Source organism: Colias eurytheme, chromosome 6, assembly GCF_061535395.1.
Source record: "Colias eurytheme isolate Ceu_HAF_F1 chromosome 6, ilColEury1 Martin Lab GWU primary, whole genome shotgun sequence".
NCBI classification, from domain to species: domain Eukaryota; kingdom Metazoa; phylum Arthropoda; class Insecta; order Lepidoptera; family Pieridae; genus Colias; species Colias eurytheme.
In genome coordinates this window covers 6,528,444-6,553,166 of record NC_142985.1, presented here as the reverse complement: position 1 = coordinate 6,553,166, position 24,723 = coordinate 6,528,444, and the positions used below count along the sequence as shown (strand labels likewise).

At 34.6% G+C, this 24,723-nt stretch overlaps 1 protein-coding gene across 5 annotated transcripts; it reads left to right on the top strand.

Annotated features, from left to right (window-relative positions):
- The first annotated feature begins 614 nt into the window (after positions 1 to 614).
- pnut (septin 7-like protein pnut) lies at positions 615 to 24,663 on the top strand. Of its 5 annotated transcripts, none has more exons than XM_090102762.1 (11): positions 615 to 738; positions 14,640 to 14,966; positions 15,090 to 15,249; positions 16,063 to 16,273; positions 17,074 to 17,329; positions 17,706 to 17,901; positions 18,562 to 18,730; positions 21,211 to 21,289; positions 21,681 to 21,901; positions 22,511 to 22,551; positions 23,343 to 24,663. In XM_090102762.1, the coding sequence occupies exons 1-11, from the start codon at positions 646 to 648 to the stop codon at positions 23,381 to 23,383; spliced, it is 1,794 nt and encodes a 597-aa protein (XP_089958888.1). In that variant the 5' UTR covers positions 615 to 645; the 3' UTR covers positions 23,384 to 24,663. The 5 variants fall into 5 exon arrangements, with proteins under 5 accessions (XP_089958888.1, XP_089958884.1, XP_089958885.1 ...); XM_090102758.1 differs by lacking the exon at positions 615 to 738 and adding an exon at positions 5,427 to 6,000; XM_090102761.1 differs by lacking the exon at positions 615 to 738 and adding an exon at positions 8,435 to 8,716.
- Positions 24,664 to 24,723: the final 60 nt, after the last annotated feature.

Below are 24,723 nucleotides of genomic sequence, written 5' to 3'. Positions count from 1 at the left end.
CACCGATATCGTAGTCCCCATGGTCAGCCAATGGTTTAGCGACACTACACAAATACGATATGGATTGCGGTGACGAATGGCTTTGTCATCCACCACGACTCGCTCTTGCTATTGTTTCAATATGCGAAAGCCTAATCGCGAAACGGTCGTCCTTTGGTTGCACTTATAATCGCTTTTCCACGGGTTTTTGTTACATGAAAATTCTTGACCGTTGAACAATCACCACTATTTTTGCATCCGATGTGAAAGGAGCAGTAAACTGTAAAGCATGTGGAATGTATTATTGGCGTGAATACCCTGGCATAAATAGAACTTCAATGTGTAGATAAAACTGTGTTAGAGGTCTATTCAATTAATGATTCAGTGAAGTTGTTACTTGTTTGTGCATAAAACACGATTAAATTGTTATCAGTGCTAGCTTAAAGCTGAGTGTTAGTTCGCGTTGATTCACCCGGTTTCATTCGATTCTTCTCCGGATGTGATTTGTCGACGGAAAATGTGGTATCGCATTTGGTAGCAACATATTGCTGTAATCGTGACAGTATGTTTCCTCCACATACCATTGGTGGTCGGGCTACTTAAATTTATGCAGACATTTTTAATGACATATTGCAGAACTGTGTGTTATTTGTGTACTGTATTAAAATGTCGTCATTATCGGAGTCACCCCTAACTAGGTCTCGTAATCGACCTGTTCTTTCGCGATATAGGCCAGTGCCTGCAAATTCTTCAGAAGAGGTGAGACATTTTGCTTAATTAGCTTTTTTCGATACAACAAATAACTTATATACCTATTTATGTCATTTTAAATATAAAATTATATCATTCTAAGGTAATTTTATATGTTTACTGCGTACTTTTTTCAATTAAAACCAAAAATCTGTATTCTATTTTACCATTAAATAAAATGAAGAATAAAAATCTCTACCGCTTAATAGGGAACTGTGGTTAATTTTTGTTTTAATCATCACGAAACCCATTAAAATTCTTGGAATAATAATTGAAGTATGAGTATGACGGCCGTGTTTGACAGTAAGGAAATAACTTGGCGTTACAAATTATTAATTAACACGCTATTTATAAATAAGACTAAAAATATTTATAAATAATAAAGCAAAGAAATATATTTTTTTATGTTCATAAATAAGTAGTATTTCCGAGATTTATAGTTAATGTTACTAGGTACACATAGTTGTTGCTATTCAATTTTCAAATTCAATATTAAGTGTTGATATTAACATCTGTTGGAGTATTTGTATTTGTAGGTATGAAGTATGTTTAAGAAACATTGATGTTGTTATGAGATGGCACGTGCCTTTTTAGCTAAACAACCCGTTTAGTACATAGCAAACCTCGGTCTGTAGCCAGCGATAGAACACGAGGCTACAGGCTTTATAAAAAGATGCAAACTTATATTTCGAACAATACAACATAGAACGGCAGATATCCCTTTTTAAAATTGAAAAATGTATTGTGAAAATTGTACAATAGAACTCTCATGTGCTGTTTTAAGTCAACCTCATACGAGTATAAATGATACATTAAGTATTGTGAATATACCTAAACACAAGTAACTATGTGTATTATCGGCATACATGGAATATTTTCCTTATTGTATTGACGCAAGTCACAAACAGACAAGTGCATTTATTGGTTGATTACTTTAGCGATTAGTAGTATTTACTAACCTAGATTTAAGTATGTACTTTACTTATCGTTTGTTTGAATATTTTATCTCGTTATAGGTAGGGCTTTCCTGGTAACTTCACATAGTAATTATAACAGTTCAACGTTACTTTGTATGTAATATGTATTGATTTGTTTGTAATCATGTAAATACCAAAATATCTTATAGTATTCTGTGGATGTAGTTAACATCCAATAAAAAGAAGTCGTACAATGCACTAGTACTAGTAATTGTACCTACATTTACCTGTAAGAGATGGCATTATCTCAGTGCTAGTTACATATAACTAATGGTTTTTCTACAGAAAAAAAGGATTCTTTAAGTAACGAACGACATTATTTTCAAAGTTTCATGTATTTTATCTAAATTGCCATACAGTGCAATACCATAAAATTTCTTCTGATCTGCCATATTGCCCATTTTTCATAACATGCGTACAAAATAATAATTATCCGTCTTGAAACCAGAGATATTTTTATGTATTTTGTTTATTTTTTTCGAAATTGCTATTACGTGCCTATTTTCGTAATTCTCAGCCATGTGTGTTTCACGCACAAACGTTCATCTTTACAGTATCTTTCAATATGTTTATGGTTCAACAAACTTTCTGAGGTGAATGAGGTGTCATGATAACATGTTCCATATTAAATACAATAAAGAATTGTATAATGTTATATGTTTTGTAAATTTACGAATGGAGATAAAAGTATACTATCTATATCGGCGTAATATTATTTTCATTCAGTAATGAAAATAAAAGGAATATACGTATATGTATATGTACATATTCTCATTATTAAATTATAATGCACCCTTAACAAGACGGGATGACCACGTAATACTTATGCAAGTTCTAATTATTATTAATAAAATAAAACTTAAATTTGTTACTCTAAGCTTTTTACTAGTATACAGTATAAAGAACGTCCCTAATGTATGAAGAAAGTTAATGACCGCACACACGCAATTGAAAGACTTTTTTTCAATGTCGAGCCAACTGAAAACAGTGTTACGGGTAGCGTAGGGACTCTAGTGTGTCATTGTGTTTATTGCGCCACTTCCCACGGTACAGGTACCCACTTGACTTAGCGTAACAAGCATGGAGAGGGTTCCAGAAAGAGTATTTAAGTGCCCACTGTGTTTTGTTTTACGAATATCTACTTAATTTCTGCTGCTTAGTTTACAGAGTTACACTAAAACATTATTACCTACATACGTACAAAACGATTTTCTATGTTGTTACTTGTTACTTACACTACTACTACTTGTTACTTTTTACTAAAAATAAACAAACATAGCTTCAATGGAGTCTTAACAATTCACTTTTAAATTATTATGGTCATCAGATATTATATTCCTAACTATTCTTTAACGTGATAATGTTTTTCACAATAACAAGTAAGTTGTAATGACCCACTTGTTATTTTCTTTAAGTGATTTTACAATAGCTTACGGCTTACGCTATTGAAAATGGTTCCCATAATTTCCAGCGTCCTATTGTTCTAGAAACTTGTCATTAAGATCGTGAATCTAATATTTATCCGGTGTGTAGGAATGCTAAACTAAAACCTACATAAAATACATATATATGTATTTATATGAATTATATTGGTTTTAATAAAAGAGATTATAAAACTATTGTTTTATATAAATTTCATATTTAAACAATATTTATGTCAATATGAGAAGGCATACTTATCGACTACCTACTAGCTTTCCGCCCGCGGCTTCGCCCGCGTTTTAAAGAAAAACCCGCATAGCTCCCGTTCCCGTGGGATTTCCGGGATAAAACCTACCCTATGTGTTAATCCAAGTTACCCTTTATACATGTGCTAAATTTTATTGTAATCGGTTTAGTAGTATTTGCGTGAAAGAGTAACAAACACACACACGTCCTCACAAACTTTCGCATTTATAATAATATTACAGTAGGATAGTAGGATACTAGTGCTGCCATCTATTGGTTTGGTGCCGTTTTAGTTTAAGCACTACGGGTATATTAGTGGAACAAACAATCGAGTTTGTGTTTACATGATATCAACATAGGTGGCGCTAATGAAAACCTTTGTGAATCAGTATAGCAAGAGCTCCATGGGGTTGTCCCGATATCAATAACACTTCCATTTGACATCTTTTCCAAAGACGAACAGCAGTTTTGAGTAAAAACACACCTACACTTTTTTATCAATCTTATGTTGGTGAGTCCTCTGTAGCAGTTATTAATTGTCTTTGCAACATAGTTTTGATAGGATGTGTATCATTGGGAAATGATTATCTAATCTCCATAATTGGATATGTCTATCATTTATTTAAAAATAGAGAATCCGTACATATAATGCGTCGTTTCTAGTTTAAATTGTTGCTTATGATTTTGTATTTGTAGTTCATATGCATGACCCAAATCGCAGCATTTAAGTTTTTATTAAAAATTATCTTCCGTTATCGCTAAACATCTCACTTGAAGATTGAAGTTATCCGAGTGCATAGGTACATGTGTTGGTAGTCCATTAGTTTCCATCCTGAACTTGTGACCCTGTACGGTCCCGTCGCCTGATAACAGGATGAGTCTGATCCCGCCTGTGCACGTTTCCATTTTGCAAGGGGTAAATGTGCGCATGCGTGGTCGTGCCTTCGGTCGATTACTGTGACCATGACCACAACACGCGTATTTCACGTGGTTTATGTAGGTTGCATATGTATGGTCTAGACTTCTTTTATAAACCTATTTATAAGACCGTATTCCGACGAGTGTTACTATGCATACCAATTGATTTGTGCATTACGTGTCCTCTAAAGCAATCAATGTTCGGCTTATAGTGTAATCCAATTATAAATGAAAGGTAATTAATTAATCTAATGTAGTATAACAAACTAAATTCCCTTACCAACTGAGATCATTCGAACGGAACACTTTCTATTTCGAATCGCTTATATAATTTACATTATATGTGAAGATTTTTGCAATGAAGCAGAAAAAGTTGCTGAATTCTTTGCAAAAATGTTCAATAAAATAACTAAACTTAACGAAAATTTTAACCCTGATTAAACATAATTATGTAATTCCTTTTATTTTTTTTAATAATTGCATACTTACGTAAATATAAATATAGGTACTTAATAATTAGATGACTTAATTTTTTTAAGTCGGTCAGACTTAAAATTTACTTAAGGAAAGTAGTAAAATAAATTAATATAAAGTTAATCTTATGTCTTTCAAGCTTGAATAGGTTATTGAACTGTACATTGTCGTTTCCTTCTTTCACCTATTGTAATCCATTCATTGTAAGATAATACGGATCAATCTAATGTTCCTCCTTTCCGTTGAGTATACGCTACTTTCCTTGTCCATTTCTATTTAAGTATTCATTGGGAGTAAATAACTGTCTAAATATTGGTCTTTCTTGCGTAAATATTATTAGTTAAAACTGAATTGTATCTACGTTTACTGAAAAAAAAATGTGATTTAAAATATTTCTATTTATTTAGACTAAAAAATTGTAGTTAATAAGATACAGTACATTGTACATTTGGTATCAAAGTCCAATAAGGCATTACGCATTCGCATCCCTGACTAAGTTTGCCAAGAATTTCAGGATTTGACCTTGACAGAGAAGAAACAATGCGTTTTAAACCCTCCTAAAGAAAGTCGTATCGCAATAGCCCTAAGATCCACCATACCATTGGGGTCGGCGGCAATAGCGAGTGGCGACAGCCGAGTGCGGGGCGCCGTATGATTCCGCCCGCGCGCCTTGTCTGCACCGCGCGAGCTGTCAAACCGCCTCCGACGGGCACCCCGCTCGAACGCACCTATATTGGCCGAACTCGCGATCGGTTTCTTGTTCACAGTGTGTGATTCGTAATACTCGCATGACGAATAATAAATTAAGGAGATGAACGGCAGTGCAACGACGGTGAATGGTGGCGCCGTCAATGGCACCAATGGATCTCTCAATGGAATCGGAGCTGCTCCTCGTACGGCGACTCTTGGGACTCCAAGTAGCTATGCGTATACGTCCAGCGGCTCGCTCCTCGGTAGAGGAGGTTCAGCCAGGCCTGTGCCACCGCCGACATTGCCAAAATATAGTGGATCGTTCAGCGCCGGTAGCACGCTCAGCTCGACCGGCTTGAGGGAAAGGGATAGAGAGGGTACTGGTGGATCACATCGACTAGCAAGTTTAGAAAGACTAGCGCTTCGTCAGCGCATTATAGAACAAAATGCAAATAATCAGGTGGCGAGCGCTTTGGCACTGAATACTGCAGCGACGAATGGTGGACCTACCTCAGCCACCGTCACCCTTACCGATACAGCCACAGTGAGTCCCCTTTACCATACATCTTATTCACCCTCAGTTCGCTCCCCTAATCGAAGTTAACGCACCCCAAAAAAGGGAGTTTTAGTTATTTTAGTCGCTCTTACCCTCTTATGCATATAATGGGTTCTAACGTCCTAATTGGTTGTTTTTTTAGTGTTTGACCTTCTTTATTTAAATGTAGTTTTATCAATAATCAAGATGAATGCAGTTTAAACAATAATCACGAATTAATAGTTTGATTTTTTAATATAAGAGCTTTCTATTGGTATTAAAACATAAACGCATAATAATATACAGTCTATACCTACGTAGAAGTTCTCGAGGAAATTAAAATATACATGAATTATACATGTTTTTTTTTCAATAAGAATGTATTTAAATACAGCCATTTAAAATAATCATGGTAAATAAAATGCATAGTATCTGAGTTTAAAGTTATACAAAATATTATGTTGATAACGATAACGCGTATGAGTTATAAGGTCTACTTAAGCCGGACAAGAGTGTGTTGGGCGTGCACTTTGTTTATTTTTTTTAAAACGAGCTGTTTTATTTAACGTTTTGCAATAATTTTTTTGCGATCGAATCAAAACATTCTTAAATCAATTAGTTTTTTTTTGTTTGGATGAAGGTGTATCAATATTTTATCTACCGTCTTTTATTTTCATAATCACAGTTCATAATAATAAACCGTATTGTTGGAGGTCGAGTTTTGACAAAAACAATACTTCATTCTATTATATTTCTGCCATAAATTAAAATATTGAATTGAATTCATTTATATTTTTTGATTTAATGAATACTTGTATCTACTTCATCCGAATAAATATTTATCTTTTTAACGTTATTAATTATGGACACTAAAACTCGCACGATTTCTAAATTTATCAATAAATCAACGTTTAACTTATGTAGAAGATTTGGAGGAATCGTTTTTTTTTTCATTTTTGTTGCTTCGTACCACATGCTTTTTTTAAAAGGTGTTCTGTTTAAGGATATGTTTTCTTTATTCCCACGCAAGTTCCTTATGATAAGACTGGTCTTTGTCGCGGGAGTACAGATCGGGTTAGTGACCCTGATGCCTACGGGGTTAAAAATAACCCGTGCATCGGCGGCCATTCTGCTCGCATGTGTCGAATTCACTAAACAGACATTAACTGTTTCACGGTCGCACCCTGACCTGAAAATTCTCAGAAGTCCAATAAAAACGTCGATCTTCAAAGCTTTAAAGCATTCCTTATTCGTTCTCGCACAATACCTACTCTTCACAACGCAACATTACAAAATATGATAACGAGTGTATTATTATTCCGTCGTTGTTCCAACTTGAACATAATATTTCCAATGATCGTTTTATTTAAGATGAATGGTTCATTAATAAGTGCACATGCATACAGAGCTATTTGCGACACAAGTACTCATATCTGAGTCCTTTTGTTTGTTATCCGTCTTCTCAGAATTTCTCTTATCAATAGCCTTATCAGTGACTAAGAAACTTTTGCAGATAAGGAATTGACAATGCATTAATATTTTTCTTCAAATATTTACATATTAAGTACCGTCCGGGTAATATACTCGATGAAATAAAAACCTGAATGTTACAAAGACGTTGCTTTTCGAAGCCATATTGGTTTAAGTTAAAACTTTTTCATCAACAAGCAAAAGCGGTTAGGGCACGTTCTCTTCTTGCATTTGTAATTTGCAAACTATAGCGACACAAGAGCACCTGATTGCTTGTACATTTTAGACCCTAAGTGAGAAATAATAAGATTGATAATAGTTGTAATCTTCTTCTTGTTTTATATCTTTAAAGTGTACATTGTCCTTGCTTTTGTGAGTCTGGTGGGTATAGGTGTGACGGTCTCGGGATCCTTTTACGTCTATACGTATAAATGTACAGCTATAATTAACTTATACCTGAGTTAACTAAAGCTGTTTCATACGTGTGTCAAGTTTTGTGATGAATTGCTGTCTTGAAATTTATATACTCAAATTAATACTATTTATTTTCCTTCTTGTAGTTTTTTAAATGTAATTATCAGTGAACGTGATATTATTTTATTTAACAAGTGCTAAATTCGCGCAGTATAAATAGACAAAACGTCACAGGATACAAGTTTTGATAACGATTTACTAATACCGTTTCAAACCCATCGTCTATCGCCTTTTAGCTGTTGTTGATAAGGTTGTGTTTACAATAAAATAGAAATTTTAAAAACATCTGTTCGTGTCTTCGTTCCGTGTGACAGGGCCCGCACGGGGGCTTGTGTTCCCTGCCAACCGACAGCCGGTAGTGCCGGTAACTTAACCTCAAACTGATACAGACGTGAGCGTGCTTCAAGTTAAAACAGACCTCAATAGTCTCATTATCAACTAATTCGTTTTAAAAAATACGTAAAAATCGCTACTAAAATTGATAAAACGGTCGCCCTATGGAGTTTGTGTACCATTTGCAAACATGAAACGACGTTTTGTAAAATGTTTAAGCGCCTTAGTGATGTGTAAGGAAGATTAGCTGAACTTTTAGTGACGCTTTTATGTCTGTGTTTTTGTGAGTGGAATGGCTAATCGAGCAACGGCTAACGGCACTGCTCACCAAACCAAACTTGCTAGGTGTTCAAGCAGTGTCGGTGATAGCGGAATCGATAAAACCAAAGTTGGCTGGACCAGTCCTAGAGAGATATGGAGGAACTTATCACTCCGCAGGAAAGTAGAGGTAAAAATCTTACTTGTCGAATAAAAAATATTTGAAATGTCGAAGTAAATTTGCTCAGTGTCTAATGGGGTTAAAGTCTGATGTCATGAAGTAGTTGTTGGTTAGTATTGATTTACCGTCATAGATATGTACTGGACTGGACGAGAGCGTCGCGACACGTGAGCGTCATAGGGCCGCTGCGACCGTCGGCGCCTAGATAATTTCAAGATAACATTGCAAGGCAGCTTGATTTAAATATCCCTTAATAAATAAATTAAGTGTATACTAGTAGCGCGGTTTTCTCTATTTAAAAATATATTTTATCACTCTTCTCATTAAAATATATAGTACTTACAATGCTTTTTTTTTCCAATTTTACGGAAAATCTTAATGGACTTGTACGAATAAAAAGGAGAGTTAAATAATTAGCAAGGAGTTATGTGCGATTGATTCGCTATAACTTGGAGACAACTGTGACCCATGTCCATTTCTAATAGTCTGCGACTAGGTCGTTGACTTGTTCTTGGATATATAATAAATCACAGCCGCATTAGACATCTCAGTTCACAAGCAGTGAATGTGTCTCGGGACGCAAGTTTATTTAGTTGTGTCTATTATTACATCTTTTGATAAATTGAAATATTTTCTTAATTATAATGCCTTATCGTCGTTTACAATTATTACGATACGATTGTTGTTTACGGAGTTTGTTTACAGTGAAATGTTTCGGAGATATACCAACAATGTTTTTAAATGTTACTATTAAATTATAACTTTGAGGCAGTTAACATTATAAATCCTATGGTCCTTTGGCTGATTTCTCATTTCCTCCACCGTACCCCAACAGCAATTTGCTTCACCGTGTAGAAGTTTAAACGTGTCAATTAATTTAACCTTAATTAAAAAGGTCATAGTTTTTCCTGGACTCTTAATTCTACCTGCTTTACCATAAATTAGATTAATCTATGTACTACATAATTATTATTAGGTATCAGAAATGCTGACGAATTCATATGCTTTTTAAAATATTCGTTTCGATTCTCAGTGGTGGTTGGTTTTTGTATGAATAAAGTTTTATTTGCAGTGACTTCGTATCATGAATAATGCAAGATGTAATGGAAATCGCACTGTATGCGAGAGAAGCATAATTTTGAGTAAAATTTTAAATAAATATACTTATATAACTATTTCTTGTAGGGACCGTTAAGTCTTGTGAATTAAAAATATTAAGCTATACAGTGACGTACAAATTCACTTTAAAGTCTAGAATTATAAGTATGGATCCTAAAATACCAGAATTGCGGTCTAGGAAATCTGGTTTATTTAGACTAAAATATGTATTCCTATGAATTATAATAATATATATGTTTATAATGATTGATGCTTGCAATAGTAACGAGCTCACAATGTATGCGGATGGAAAGAACTTCACAGAAACGTGCAGAGAAAGTATAATGGCAAATGAACAGCATCGACCCAAATAACAGTTAATCGTCTTTGGACATATTATAGCGAAATTACGTTTGAGTAAATCTTAAATAATAAATTACACTAAAGAAAACTATTTTTCAATTTGTCTAAATACATAACTACTTTCTCGTAGTCCGCTTGATTTAATCTTCGTTGACTTTTATTTCATTTGTTTACATTAATGATAAACAAAACTTGTTTATTCAAAAAATGTAAACTTTTGATAAACATAAAACAACTTTATCTAAAAATTATCTTTTGTTACAAAATTATATCTTGTTATGTTATCTTGCTAGGTGTGGAGGGTGGACTGTGGACATTGCTTATATTATGGTCCTTCGTCGGTTATTTTTAAATTTAAAAAATTGAATCCATTTGATTGTACATATAAGTAAATTAGGTTAATTTCATTACAAACGTGCGGCATAGAATATAAAGAACTAAGTAATTAATAACTTTCGAAGAAATAATGTGAAGCAGAACCAGTACATAAGTAATATGCCGATAAATAAATAATTAATGTATATTATGAATTCATCATCATAAACGATATAATATACCACCGGTTACCTTTACAGTTTACACATTTCTAACAATTTACATTCCTACTGAACGGTATGAATATGTTTAAAACCTGTACATTATGCATGAATAAACTTCTAGGTAGAAATATTACATCAAAGGGTGAATTCGCAGTTGTGATACCACAATGAAAATTCGTTTACACACAGTCGATCGCTTACTAGCTTATGTATGTAAGACGCTAACTGTATTATAGTTGGCCATATAGATGTTAACGCACGTGCACTTGCCCATTAATGTTTACTTCCCGTGGAACGACGAAGTTTGTTTTGGTAACGCCCGCGCCATGAGTATCGAGCTAAGGCGGACACATTAATCTAGATGCTCAAAGAATATTTTTTTGTTGGAAGGATGAGATCATTCCAACTTCTTCTACAAAATCATGAATTTCAATCATGAGGGCTGTAAAGAATAGAAAAAGTACGTATACCAATTGGTAAAAAGTATTGCAATTGTAATGTTGACCGCAATGAGTCAGACCTAGTTAGAAGTTAGTACCTATGAAGGTAGCCGGTTGTGCTTGTTAGTTAATCAGGTTTCAGCACATCGACATTTGTTGAGTTGTAGTAGATTTAATTCGTTAGTACAGATTGATTTTTTTGCAAAATATCCTATTTATGACTCCAGCTTAAATTGTACAACCAGCTTTGCTTTTCTATTCTTCCCTAACAATAATAATTTCAGTCTAAAACTGTTTCTTGTACCATTAAAAGTAATTATTTGCATATAATATGTGATTACCATCTACTCTCCTACGTGGGCTGACTGGTATTATAATCTATGGAGGGTCTTTAACCGCCGGAAGTCTATGAGTTGCTTTGCTATAGAATTTACATGCAACGGAACTGGCCGCGACTTGAAGGAACAACTGAGGAAACAACTGCCGTACGTAATACGTTATCCTATAAACACAGTATTACGACCACACTATAATTAATAATTATGTTACCGTTTACTTAATTATTATATATAAGGTATACGCTACTAGTCATGATATTTTATTTTGAAAAATATCATTTCTGAAAATATTAAGATACAAAAAGACGTACTTAGGTACATTTTGGATGTAAATATTGTGAATGCCTCTCTCGGAAGTTGAGTAGCGATGAAGTGCAAATCAGCAAGTCGGTATATTATACTCAGCAAGATCTCTCTACCGACGTTGAAGGACTCTTTGTCAATGAGTCCTGTTGGAAGGAAATTTTTAATCGGTTCCCGAAGAGTCTAAATTACTCTTTTTATTTTAAGAACACTCCGTGTGCTCTCACTCACACATTGTGCATTTAACCGGTTCCGTTACAATAGAAAATAAAATGTGTCCCCTGATGCCATATTGTTCAATGTTGCATGACGTTAATGTTGCGCATTGTGCACTTCATGCTCCATCTCATTTTGTCACCTAATGAATACACACCTTTGCAGCTAACAATGCAGTTGATCGAAATGAATGCTTATCTTAATGAACCTCATTTATTACATTTTAGTTATTTTATTTGATTACTCCAATTTCAGTGAAGCATGGAATTTATAATGGAGTGATCCATTTAAAGCTTTGAAGCTATTTATTTGAACTTTTCTGAAAGAAAAATTTAAATGCTTGCCTATTTTTAGGCTTATTATTTATCTTTTTGACCTTAATTCAGCTCTATTTTGGGACATTATGATCTATGAAGTTTCAAGGAACATTATAGTTTTATTCAGATTAATTATTGTTTTGTTCAGTTGTATTTAGCTATGTTTATGAAGGTTAATATTTTCATTTTACGTAATTTCCTGCCAAGGTTAGATAGGTATTTGTGGTTGTGGCAGTTGGATGATTGTTTCCTCATTTATTTGCTCATAATAAAATTGTTCAGACGTATTCAACTCACGCTGGACACTCGTAATCACTTCCCATGTGTACATCTATATAATATAATGTTCAAAAGTTGTACACGCTTTATGCGTAAAAGTAAGAATCACACTAAAGTCTCTAAGGAAATCAACACAGAGATTGAATCAAATAATGTAAGTACAACATAGGTATAGAACAAATATTTTACCAACATGGCTTTCGATTGAAAATAAATTGGTTTACGTTTTTGCTCAAATCTCAAATGCTTTAAAAGAAGTTGGTTACTTTTAAAAATAAACAAAATGCTGTTATGTTTATTGAACTCGTATTATTTACATCGTTTGCACGTTCTTTAGTAAACATTCCTCCGGATAAGGCAACGTGCCGACTACGATTAAAGAAATAATTAGTTAATTACATCACTTGATTGCATAGCAGTTAAAATTGTAACTCTTATACAAATAAATTATATTATTTATGGACACAGTATGACCAAATTTGGGACCATCAAGGATTTTTTTTCTGTAAGTGCTACAACTTTAAGAGCAGAATAGTTTATTAAACTTAACAGCGTTAGTGCAACCAAGTAGCTAAAAAATAGGTGAATTCATATATTAACACTTGCAATTAGATATTTTGCAAAACAATAACACGAGTACGTGTCTTCTTTCAAACCTATTGTTTGATAAAGTTAATCAGGTCTGACCAATTTGGTTTAAAATTTATAATAATAAACAATACGAATAAAATACTACCTCTCATATCAAATGTTTTATGTATTCGCGTTACCTTTAAATTCCATTTTCCTCCATATACCTATCGTAAACAATGGACTATTGTTAATTATTTAAAATAATAATTTAAAAAATATATTCATGAGTTTTCAATCTATAGTGGTTTAAAGTTAACTAAAAAATGGAGCATTTTCGTAAATTTTCTAAAAAATCTTAGAGAAAGTGTAAGAAATGTTATAGTATGCTATATATTCGTGATCTACTCAATAAGCTCTTTCATTTGATACCCCACACATCATGTTTTGGAAATTTTTATTTTTATCTTTGTATGCCATATTTAATTACCGGGGTGGGGAGAGGGGGACCGCAAAACTGGTTGGCAACATCTGTCTATAGGATGTCTGGGATCTATACAATATATATCAGAAGTCAGATTTAGGTCCGCTATTTTTGCAAACGAAACTCTACTGAGAGTGCGGTCTAATAAGGATTTCTTCCCAATAATTTCACTGAACGTGTAGTGGGCGCAAACCTTCTATAACGGTACCTTTTGAAGTGGCTACATAATATTATTATTACGGTTTCTTGTTAAAGGCAATCGTTCTTTGCGTATGAGTGTAATATTTACGTTCGGCTCGGACCGGGAATCATTAGTGAAGAAGTATAATATGATTCACGTGCGCAGTTATGAGTAGAGGTTCCGATTATGACTCATTACACCGCTTATGCATTGAAGCTAAAAGAAATCTTTTCTATATCTTGCTATAAATTTGAAATATCCATTCAAGCAGTAACCATGAAAAATCAAATAGGTATCATTGTTATATCTACTATCATGTGTCTATGCAACCAGTGTATCGAATTCCTTTGCAAGAGAAAGCTATTGTGACCCATTAAAGTTTCTCAAATTTCATTATTGTTATACTTGTAGATACTCGCATATAAGGCATGTTGTAATAAAAAGTATAATAATATCACTACACACTTGCCTTATATCGATGAGTCATCTGACGCCGCCGCGGCCGCGCCGGTCTTGCAGCCAGCTGTAGACTTCTACCTATCCATATCAAGCGCTGCGATGTTTCGCAATTCTACAGCGAATTTATGCCTATATAACTTACTACTACTAACGTGGGAGTTCTAACTTGAGGAGTACTTATACGATCATTATGGTTATGGCGTTAAATTTTAATTGTATGGATCATAGTTCATGGATCAGGGTAACCTAGTTATCTGTTTTGATGATAATATTTAATTTATAACTCAACGATTCATTAGAGGTGGTAAAATTTTGATTTAACAGTGGTATGTTTTTTATTTGCAGTTGCAAAGTAAACGCGAGCTGTTCTTCAAGTCGGAATCGGTGAGCAGCGGCGGAGTGAGTGCAACGGGTCTGCCGAACGTTGCGCCGCCAGCTCCGCCGCTTGCGCCTTCCTCTATAAAGGACGCGCTCGCGAAGCGTTCGGCGACGCTACCCGAGCCCCAAGAGAACAACCACTTGGAGGCGAATGGGACTGCGCCTTCCAATAAATTGAGTTCAAGTGCGTCCGTGGACGTCGGGAAGAGCGGACCGCCACAGATGCCAGCGCCGCCGATACCCACCTCTGCACCACCACCTGCACCACTCAGAAGTACAGAAAACATCATCAAAGTTTGTATTTTTACCTCTACTTCGACTAAGAGATTTGATTGAAGAAATATTGTTTGTTTTTGTTTTAACCTTATTTCTGAACAACAAAGGATATATTAATTTGATTTTTCTTCCTTTTTTCAGAAACCAGATCATCCACCAGTTGCACCAAAACCGGACATACCTAAGATAGAAAAGCCTAAGACCAAAGAATTAGATGGATACGTCGGATTCGCAAATCTACCCAATCAAGTGTACAGAAAGGCTGTTAAAAAGGGATTCGAATTCACGTTAATGGTCGTCGGTACGTAATGAGATTTACATGTTTCATCTTACTAAAGTACATTTAAATTTCATATGTTTAAAACCTGTTCAACATCACATGAATACCAGATTTAGCAAAACTACTTTCAAGAATGTAACGGGCGAAAAAAGTACTTGTTTAGTACAATTCTGTTTAAGTGTTAAAATTATTTGTAGTATAAATAGTAAATGTGAACAATATGGATAAAGTTACTGTTGCTGTACTTATAAATCTTGTGGTTAGCGTGTTGCGTTACAAACACATGTTTGTTACTTGCGTACTAGCAGGAAACAGATGAATCATAAAACAATCGAACCACACGAAACGTTGAGGAATTTGCCTGTTTTCTTTCGGAATTGTGTTGAAAAATTATGTTTTGCATATTGTTTTTAGCATTTACATGTGAAGTGGTGAAATATTCTATATGCATATTATGAATATTAAATACAAAGTTTTACCAACATAATTTATGGTTGATTTCACTCGAGTATTACACTTTCAGTGAAGGAATTAATATTTACAATGGATTTAACTCGGCTTATTCATTATAACGTTTCGGACACTTAAAATATCGAAAGTGGTCACGGGCAGACCGTGTCCATGATCACGCTCAGACTGTGCGTGACGCCGACGCCCATAATATTAATTAATTGAGCTTTTTAAAAGTAGCAGTGAGTCTTTGAACCATGCAAACACATACATTACACAAGACTGTCTCGTCCATTTCAAGGACGGCTCAGGTTTTGTAGTGATTCACTTAGCGCGTATTCGTCGATCGCGTTACTAATCGATGATTAACTGTTACACTTTCAGGTGAGACCGGTTTGGGCAAGTCGACGTTAATCAATTCGTTGTTTTTGACCGATGTGTACGATAAGGACAAGCACCCCGGGCCTTCGCTGCGGGTCAAGAAGACGGTCGGCGTCGAAACCAGTGTTGTGCTCCTTAAAGAGAATGGAGTAAACTTAACACTGACTATCGTGGACACACCTGGATTTGGAGATGCTGTTGATAACAGCAATTGGTATGTACTGTAATTTATATGCACATTTAAAGTTCATATGATACTAATACTTTTTAAATCTCATGATTTTTATCTTTGCATGTTTAGTGAAACCGACTCTTAACGAAATATCAAATGAAATCGAAAGTTACGAACGAGTCATGTAAATTAATTAGATAATTTGATTTTACTTTAAAATTAGTTTAGATTTCTTCATTTAAGCTGTAAATTCTCTTATTAATTACAGTGATAACCAATAAATTAATGCTTGAATTACTGCCAGTAAATAAAATAGAGCTGAACCCGCATTATCGGCATAATAAATAACTTCATGTTTCACAATTTCTAATCCAATATCTTGTTCGATACGATGAGATTTTTGACATTAAACGATATTATATATGAACTCACGAGCATGTAAAATGAATACAACAACTTGCATTTTACTGCACCATTATCAACATTAACATTAGAAAACAATAATTTCTACATAATCAAACTAATTAATATAAAAATGACCGCTTCCTTCGTACAGTGGTTGACGCGTGAGCGTAGAACCGAGGTGTTCTGGGTTCGATTCCCGGTGGAGACGAATAAAAAAAAAATGTCTCGGTCTGGCAGGACACAGAAGGCCTACCTACTTGTCCCTAAATAAAAATCGATCAGTGAAACAGATGTATACATAATGCATCTGTCTCTTACCCCACTTGGGGACATGGGACTTCACTAAATCTTATTAATAATCAATATATTCAATAGACCATATTTCCAATGAAAACTACTGCTTCCACACAACTAAAGATGACAATAAAATTTCCTAGCTGGCAACCCATTATCGATTTCGTGGAGTCGAAATACGAGGAGTTCTTGAACGCGGAGTCGCGGGTGACCCGCCAGGCGGCACCTCCGGACACGCGCGTACATTGCTGCCTGTACTTCATCGCGCCCAGCGGCCACGGGCTCAAACCGCTCGATGTAGAGTTCATGCAGCGCCTCGGCGATAAGGTCAACATCATACCCGTCATCGCGAAGGCGGATACTATGACGCCGGAGGAGTGCAAGGATTTCAAAGAACAGGTATGATTTAGTGGTAGAAATCTATAGATGAGTAATTTTCGTTGGACTCTACATTATGCTTCAAGACGTTTGTAAATAAGTTATTTCGTTTCCAAGCAAAACAGATCGGTCAAGTTGATTTTCATGCAAATACAGTTGTCAGTTACATCACTATCTATATTTAAACAACATATCCTTGCTTGTAACATTATTGCAACGAAGTAAGATAAAATAAGAAACAATTTCCTTGTGCTAATATTATAAAAATATTTGTTTTTTTATTGTGCCAAATAAGATTCGGATCTACAATATTCCTGAGCAACCTACTTTACAAACAACCAATTTTTTTTTGGTTATAACATTTTGCAATATAATTGATACATCTGAATTGTTGCAGATAATGAAAGAAATAGCCCAGCACAAGATCAAAATCTACGACTTCCCGGAGAGCACGGGCGAGGAGGGTGAAGCCGCAGAGGCGACGAAGGCGTTAAGAGCCCGCGTGCCGTACGCGGTGGTTGGGGCCAACACTGTTATTGAACAAGATGGCCGCCGGATCAGGGGCCGCAAGTACCCGTGGGGTATCGCTGAGGGTACGTTGTAAAAATAAATAAATATTATAGGACATTATTACTTACACAAATCGACCTAGTCCCACAGTAAGCTCAATTAAGGCTTGTGTTGTGGGTATACATATATAGATAACACCCAGACCCAAGAACAAATAATTGAGTTCATCACACAAATATTTGCCCTGACCGGGGATAGAACCCGGGACCGTCGGCTCAGTAGGCAGTTACTTTACCACTGCGCCAACCGCGTCGTCATATGTGCTAGGGTATGCTGTATAATATGTGCGATACGGCGTAAATGATGAAGGCTCTGCGGAAAGGGAATATATTTTCCACAGAGCAGTCGAGCATCTGTAATTTTAGGCTTACTATGAAAGTATGAAGTGTGTTATTATCCATTATAATAAATGTTGGACGTTATAGAGATAAGTAAGGAGGTATTTAATCCTTCTCTATTTTCTCCTCAAAGGATATTTGCGAGACTATGACATCATGCGTTTATCATCTAATAATCAAAGACACTACATACAATATCACATCATTACTGTGACTATAAACATATTTATAAACAATCAGTTGCTACGTGCACAACAACCTAACGACGCTATGCACAAATCAATACCATATCAATTAAGCCGGTCAACAATCCACTTAAAACTGATCAAGATCAATGAATTCCAGTTGAGAACCTCGAGCACTGCGACTTCCTGGCGCTAAGGAACATGGTGATACGGACTCACCTCCAGGACCTGAAGGATGTGACCAGCTCAGTGCATTACGAGAACTACAGGTGTCGCAAGCTTGCTGGCCTCTCGCATGACGGCATCCCGCACAGGATCAACTCGAACAAGTATGTATTGGATAATGTTGGATGTAGCTTGGCGGACGCGGTGGCGTACTGTAGAATGCGGATTGGATGTGTTTATGCACTATTTTTTTGAGACAGTTTAGAATTAATAAATAAAATAACTGTCTTAAAACACAAATTAAATTAAATTTAGATACACTTTTCATTAATATCACAGAGTGATAGTTGTAGGATAGTTTTTCATCACAATGCACAATATCGCAAAGATTAGTGTATTAAAACATAATTAACGTAGGGGATCAATCAATCAACCAAATTAAATCAATCCTTCCTAGTTTGAAATGTGCTGTCCACATGATAATTTCATACCCTTTATTTTTCTTTACACTGTTATAGAATTATGAAGACCTTTTATAGTGTAGATTTTTTATTGTTATCAATTTAAAAATTAAACACTGTATAATTGAAGCATATACACATTCATTCACTCGGTCTTCTAAAGTACGTTCTCTCACTGTGGCAGGTGTGTCACACATGCTATATTGTGCCCTAAATTTCCTTTCAAACTATTAACTATGTTATCTCTACTAATATTGACATTAACATATAGTCTTAACTCTGCTATGGATTAGATGTTCAATGGAAGGCATGGTAACAACTAACAACCTAAGTAGACAGGGTTGGTATTTACTAACTTAAGTGTCGTCACCGTTATAAGGTGACCAGACTTAATTATTTAACATTAACATGCTGAATCCAAAACTTTAATTCATTATTCAATTTTTATTCGATATTCATTGCTGCATGTCTGGTCACCTTCAAAACGGGTCTCATTTAAATTGCCAATGTACGCTCCGTAATATATTTTTTTATTTCACTCTTGTTTAATGCGATAGTTGCATATATGTTTACTAATGTTTTGTGCTTGGGCATGCAGTAATGAAACTCGTTAATAATTATCATTTATATTCGTCATGGATTATTTTAAGTACATCAATTATTGTTTTGCATTCCTAAAAGACAATAAAAAGTTGTTTTTTCATTACAATGGTTTTAAAATATCCATGACACAAACTTCATTAATCATAATAAATATTCCGTTCATACGCGTTCGCAATGGCATTAATAACAATTTATTGTCCATCGTTTACATTATAAGTCATGAAGATGCTAATTTGCGTGTGTCACACGAGTGCATCGATGTTATTGTTCCTACATCACAATTGATTCAAACAGACATCGTTTTCATTACTGAGTTTGCGCTCCAAATAAAACAATGCACGCGTTACGTAGTACTAACTTGTTCGCGAGGTGAATGTGAATGTACTCATGCTAATTATTGAAATTCATTTGCACATGTACTGAATTGTTAAGTAATCGACGAAATATGAGAACGCGGCCTGAGAATATTGCGTTCATCGAATTTTTGTTGCCTATTTGCATAAATATTCGCAAATATGTGATGCACTGAATAACGTTTCTTTCGTAAACATTACATACGCGTTTGATTAAATTAGAAAGCAAAAATATTTTAGTATTTTGATCAATTTAAAATTACATTTAAATTGTAATTTAATTAATTATATTTTACTGTTAAAATATTTGCATATACATACATATTTTCCACTTGCTAAATTATTATGTTCGAAATAACAATAATGCAAATAACATATGTACAATTATTGAAATAATAACATAAACAAATACACAGGCGTGGTACATGTTTATAAATTACTTTAACAAATATTTGGTTGTATTCAACAATCAATGTATGGTATTCCATACATTGATTCAAGAATGTAAAATCAATACATATATCAAAAATAATTAAAGAAATAGGTTATCAATGCCATTGTGATATATGAATGTGCACAGCCATTGGTATGCTAACTCTGGTTGTGTTGGTGTTCAGTTTCTGCCCGCAAGGATTGATGAACAGTTTCATGACCGTGTGGTAAGTTTCATCACATCCACATAAATAATATTTCAAAATAATTAGCTTTGTTATGTTCCTTCTTACTTGCATGGTGTGTGTACGGTGTACCTTAACATTTTTTAGATTTTGAGATGATGTTTATTATTTACGATGTATGTATGTATTGGATGTTTAAATTTATTGTAATGCTTAATTAGTGTATAATAATATCATATATTTGGATATATTAGGAGATTTTATTCATCATCACGTCATAAACATTTTAAGCACAAATCGTAAATGAATCGTAATACGTATTTCGTTACTGACCTTACGTCCAAGCACTTATTTATATATGTATACGTTATTCTTATAATATGCATCAATTATGCAAATTTAATTGATACCCCAAATAAAGTCTTAAAATATGTTAATTTTTGCCAATTAAAGCTATAACCGTTTTGTGTATTATGTAAAAACTGTAAATTGCATGGCAATGTGTATTCCTAGATTTATTATTGTACATAACTATGTGTTTTTATTTAGAAATTTGAACCACTCGGTGTTGTAGTGTTTTGCTCTAAGTAATTTTTATAAATCTTTACAGGAATCCATTAGCTCAAATGGAAGAAGAAAAGAGAGAACACGACCTCAAGATGAAGAAAATGGAGAGTGAAATGGAACAGGTTCGTATCAATTATTATTAATTAAATTTTACTTAATTAGGCTCGCGTTTATCCTACGAACGTTTTGCAGTGCAGTGTCGGAATAGCGAATTTGATGGATTATAGAATTACTATCTATAGATATATATTACCCCCTATAGTCCGGATTTTTTTACAAAAGAATAATTCTGAATTACATATACAATGATACGATTTTTTAAAAAAAAAATTATAGTAGATAATCACGCGAGTTTTATTATAAACTAATGGAGTTTATAATCTTACGCTGATTCATACATTTAATTTTAATTTATTAATAATTATTTACTTTTCTTCAAGTCGTTTCCGGTGACAGGGGCATTTTATAGCGATAATATAATGTATAGAATACAACAAATTCCCATAATTCCAGGTGTTCGATCTAAAAGTGCGCGAGAAGCGAGCCAAACTGAAGGAATCTGAAGCAGAACTGGCGCGACGGCACGAGGCCACGCGGCGCGCGCTCGAGGCACAGGCGCGTGAGCTTGAGGAGCGGCAGCGGGCGCTGCAAGCGGAGCAGTCAGCGTGGGAACGTGAGACTGGGCTCTCGCTGGACGATCTGCGGCGTCGCTCGCTAGAGGCTAATAGCAAGGAGTGAGTGATATGTTACATTCGTTTCAAATCATATCATTTAACACAATAATATAAAGCAGAACACTGCAGAGGACAAAACAAAACTGCACATACCATAACAAAATACATCACAAAATAGTCTAACACAATATAACACGAGCGAACCCGAGGAGCGCTAGCGGGCCCTGCAAGCGAACAGTCCGCGTGGGAAGTTGGGAACGTGAGACTGGGCGTTTACTGGATGATTTTCGGTGCTGCTCGCTCTAGCCTCTAGGCTAATAGCAGGGAGTGAGTGTGACACTACACTAGTTCATGAACACTTTACACTGTAATTGACATTACACTGTAATACAACCCAGTACACTACACAGGACAAAACGCACATTACATAACACAATGAGCGCTTACTCGAGGAACGCCAAAGCGCGCTGTAGAGCAGCTGCTTGCGTGGAAACAAGGCTTTACGTGATTTACAATCAGATGTCTTTCAACTCTTAAGTCTTGATATTATTGAAACTTACCAACAAACAACTACGGCGACGATTTATTTAATATTGTTTTTTGTTATTTTCCTTATCAGCACAATAAGATGTTCACATTATATTCAAATTATTCGTTTATCAATTTCAGGACGGTGGACGGCAAGGATAAAAAGGATAAGAAAAAGAAAGGTTTGTTCTAAACTCGCGATAAGTCGCGTCGGCTTCGCACCCACCGTACTCATACGTGACTAACCCCTGTTGGCGCCAACTATACGCCATGCTCGACCAACGTTGGTCCAACGTGGCCTATACTTGTTTACTGTATTTTATCTAGAACACATTTCTATTCAGATATCGAACTGTAGACACTTTGACTAAACCCCTCGAACCAATGTGTGTTGTAACAGACGACAGATGTCGCTTCATTTTTCCATAATCATCTCCAGATTGCTTCGGCCTTGTTGCTAGACACTATTGTACAGAGTTTAACTATATTATTGTTTTCATTTTAAGGTAAATATTCGACATATCGTAATGTGTTGAAGAAATATACCTTGTAACTTGTAACACGAAATTGCTATGTCGTATGGCATTTCGTGTCATTAACTTTAAAAGTGCCATTTCAGGAAAATAACGGAGGATTCTTTTGGTTTTTACTAATACTGTATGTATTATTTTTTTCTACTTTTTGTATGTATTGGTGTTACAGTGATGTATTCCAAAGTAAAAATCCTTTCACTAACAAAAAATTGATCTCCGTTTTTGTGATGTAAATATATATGTTGCATAACTTTTATACAAGGTTTGGGGATATAGATGTAATATTACTTTGTGAAATTAAAATCGGGATTATCGTTGTACTCATGTAAAAATGAACTTTCAGCGATTATTTGCATTTTGCAAGTCGCGTAAATTATTTTCTTTTTATTTATATTCCATTCGTTTATAGTTATGTATTTATTTGTTTATATGACTTTCAGATTGGTCATTTAAGAATGTCACAAGCGGGATAGCCCTATAATGACTGAATGTTTAACGGAGTGTGGCGATTAGTATTACGTTTCCTATGATAATGATCGAACAACGATTACTAAAGACTACAATGAATTTATCAAATTAATGATCCATCGTCAGTTAATTAGTTATAATACAGGATTGTTTGACTTTTTCGTTATACATTTTCCATGACAAAGCATTTATTTCGATAAAGGCCTAATTTTGTATAATTTTATTTCTAATGTTTTATAGCTACTGAAGGTTACTATAAAGACCTCTTATGTCATCGGTATATATATTTTAAGCACAACATTTTTGGCTTTTAATTCGACAAATACGTCCGCCAAGTTGCCAAAGTAGTGTATGATTAGGAAAACGTTAATTATACAGCATTTTACAACCCGAGGTTTTATAAAAATCGCTCAACATTGAAAATTACTGTTTTTAATTTCCCTTCGCGTAGTATTGAACGCTAGTGTCTTAAATTTTAAAAGTTAATTTCTAACGTAAACTATAGGGATTCACGATTTAGTAGTGATTTGAACAATTTATAATAGGAACACAATTCTAAATTTTGATGTGAATTTAGATATTTTTTATATCTTTACTAAATTATGCATTAAGCTTAATCAAGACAGCAATTTTCGTGGTGTGTGGAGTGGCACGACGTTTGATTACACATCGGTATATTGTGCTTAGTGATATTCAAGTATGCTCATAGTTCAGTTGTGAAATAGCCTCTAGCTTTAGCTAGGATATAGAATTACTTTATATTACGTAATACGTAAGGTGAATGTGTGAGAACCGCTGGCCACCGATTGGGTTGTCGGACCGAATCCGAACGAACTGCCTTCAGTTATTCCTATTGTAACAATACAGATATTCTATACTGTTGTGAATGATACGTATTTATGTTATTCCAGTTTAGCCTCTTAGACTATAATCTATATTATTGACTTTTCCTGTAAATATTTCGTTTAGACTTTACATGACAAAGGTATATTCAAGTTGCTCTTAATCACGTTACTTTTGTGAAATTGCATAATCTTTATTTAATCTATAGCATGGTTAAATGTTTGTATTTCAAACACCACAGTATTGACTTCCGCGTTGAAATTAGTATCGTAGATGTAAGTGTAATGCTTAATTTTTATATTTTGTGTAGGGTCGCGACCCAATTTACCGAATAGATCATTTGCACAGTCATAACGAGGGATGTGATGTGAGTTGGAAAGCGATGACGTTCAGACGATGTAATATATTGTACCTTTGAATAAATATAAATAAATACGTAATATATAGGAACTATGTGTATTATTTGTTTTCCTTTTACGATAAGAATTTATGGTTGGTTGGCCATTATAA

Bases quoted from the DNA above. Each gene is read 5' to 3' on its own strand.
- pnut (XM_090102758.1), top strand. From the start codon at position 5,578: ATGAACGGCAGTGCAACGACGGTGAATGGTGGCGCCGTCAATGGCACC. The intron at 16,274-17,073 runs GTATGTACTGTA...AAAATTTCCTAG, and splicing joins GCTGTTGATAACAGCAATTG to CTGGCAACCCATTATCGATT. The intron at 17,902-18,561 runs GTACGTTGTAAA...AATGAATTCCAG, and splicing joins CCCGTGGGGTATCGCTGAGG to TTGAGAACCTCGAGCACTGC.